The 1,763-nt window shown below is 62.1% G+C and overlaps 1 protein-coding gene across 1 annotated transcript in view; it reads left to right on the top strand.

Annotated features, from left to right (window-relative positions):
* Positions 1 to 65: 65 nt before the first annotated feature.
* PAOX (polyamine oxidase (exo-N4-amino)) overlaps positions 66 to 1,763 on the top strand; it is a gene marked incomplete at both ends in the record, with an annotated part of 2,062 nt that continues 364 nt past the window's right edge. The window contains 5 exons of the mRNA XM_010191555.1: positions 66 to 295; positions 378 to 577; positions 805 to 1,060; positions 1,231 to 1,343; positions 1,436 to 1,593. Coding sequence (XP_010189857.1) covers positions 66 to 295; positions 378 to 577; positions 805 to 1,060; positions 1,231 to 1,343; positions 1,436 to 1,593 — 957 coding nt within the window. The remainder of the gene's footprint in view (positions 296 to 377; positions 578 to 804; positions 1,061 to 1,230; positions 1,344 to 1,435; positions 1,594 to 1,763) is intronic.

Raw genomic sequence — 1,763 nt, forward strand, 5'->3', positions numbered from 1 at the left:
TGAGTGAAGCCCGTGACCTCTTTGAAACCCTCCTGACCTCTGCCCGGGCATTTTGGGGGGCTGAGGAGCCACCAGTGCCCAGCGTAGGACAGTACCTGCGGGAGGAGATTGCTCGGAGGGTCCCCATTTTGGAGGGGAGTGAGGAGGAGAATGCTCAGCGGCTGCAACTGGCCATCCTCGCTGCCTGCCTCAAGCTGGAGTGCTGCATCAGCGGGACCCACAGCATGGACCTGGTGGCCCTGGAGCCCTTTGGGGAATACGTCTCCCTGCCTGGCCTGGACTGCACCTTCCCAGGGTAAGCACCGGGCTCTGGAGTGGGGGAATGCAGAAGAGCAATTCAGGGTGCAGCCCATCCCCAGCAACACCTCCTCCTGCAGCGGCTACAGCCGCTTTGCCCCATCCATGTCGTCGGCTCTGCCGGAGGGCACCATCCTGCTAAACAAGGCAGTGAAGACCATCCGGTGGAGAGGGTCCTTCCGCCAGGATGGGGACGAGGCCAGGGATTTCCCCATCCAGGTGGAATGTGAGGACGGAGATGCCTTCCTCGCCGACCACGTCATCATCACCGTCCCGCTGGGTGAGGACACCACCACCTTTCCTCGCCCTGCCTGTCCTCTCCAACCACTTGGAGATGGGCAGATGGAGGGCAGGAGCTTGCCCAAACCTCTTCCCAGCCTCCCCGTCTCCCACTGTGGTTCCATCAGGGGGAAAGCGGGAGGCTGGGAAGGGGTTTCGGGAAGGGAAAGTATCTCAGACCCCACTTAGGAGCCCATTGAACAGAGCTGCCTCATCTTCTGCCTGTAGGTTTCCTCAAGGAACATCACCAGGACTTCTTCCAGCCTCCACTGCCAGAGCGGAAAGCAGAGGCCATTCACCGCCTGGGTTTCGGCACCAACAACAAGATCTTCCTGGAGTTCGAGCGGCCTTTCTGGGAACCCGAGCAGCAGCTCCTCGAACTGGTGTGGGAGGACGAGTCACCCCTCGAGAAGCCCAGCGCTGACCTGGAGGCCAACTGGTTCAAGAAGCTCATCGGATTCGTGGTCCTCCAACCGCCAGAGCAGTACGTGGCCAGGAGCGTTGGCACAGGGTCATTGCAGCCTGGGGAGTGTGGGCATCTTCTGGGCAATGTGAAGGAGCAGGGTCTGTCAGGAGCTTCAAGACCTTCTCTGGGTGGCCCGTGACACAGCAGGAGGGCAGCAGGCAGCTCTCAGCCCCATCTTTCCTCCCCAGGAACGGGCACGTCCTCTGCGGCTTCATCGCAGGGAAGGAGTCGGAGTACATGGAGACGCTGAGCGACACAGAGGTTCTCAGCACCATGACGCGCGTCCTCCGCACGCTGACAGGTACCGCCACCGCCTCCGCCCTCGTCACCCCAACCTCCCCGGGGAAACGTGCACCCCAGTTTCTGGATCCCACCCAAAATCCGCACCCACAGGGAACCCGCACCTGCCCGCTCCCAGGAGCGTGCTCAGGTCCCGCTGGCACAGCGCGCCCTACACCCGGGGCTCCTACAGCTACGTGGCCGTCGGCAGCTCGGGAGATGACATCGATGCCCTGGCTCAGCCCCTGCCCGAGGACCCCAAGGACCCCAGGGTAATTGCTTTAGGCCTGAGGGGGATGCTGCAGGTATGGGGACAGAAGAACAGGGGTGGGACCAGGGTGCCTCAGGCCTCAAGCACAGGGAGGTGGCATTCCCCACTCCTGCTCCATTCAGTGGTCATTGATGCTTGGGTCACCAATTAACCCCCTTGGCTCTTCCTGCT

The sequence above is a fragment of the Mesitornis unicolor genome, unplaced genomic scaffold (genome assembly GCF_000695765.1).
Source record: "Mesitornis unicolor isolate BGI_N332 unplaced genomic scaffold, ASM69576v1 scaffold36089, whole genome shotgun sequence".
In the NCBI taxonomy this organism is placed as follows: Eukaryota; Metazoa; Chordata; class Aves; order Mesitornithiformes; family Mesitornithidae; genus Mesitornis; species Mesitornis unicolor.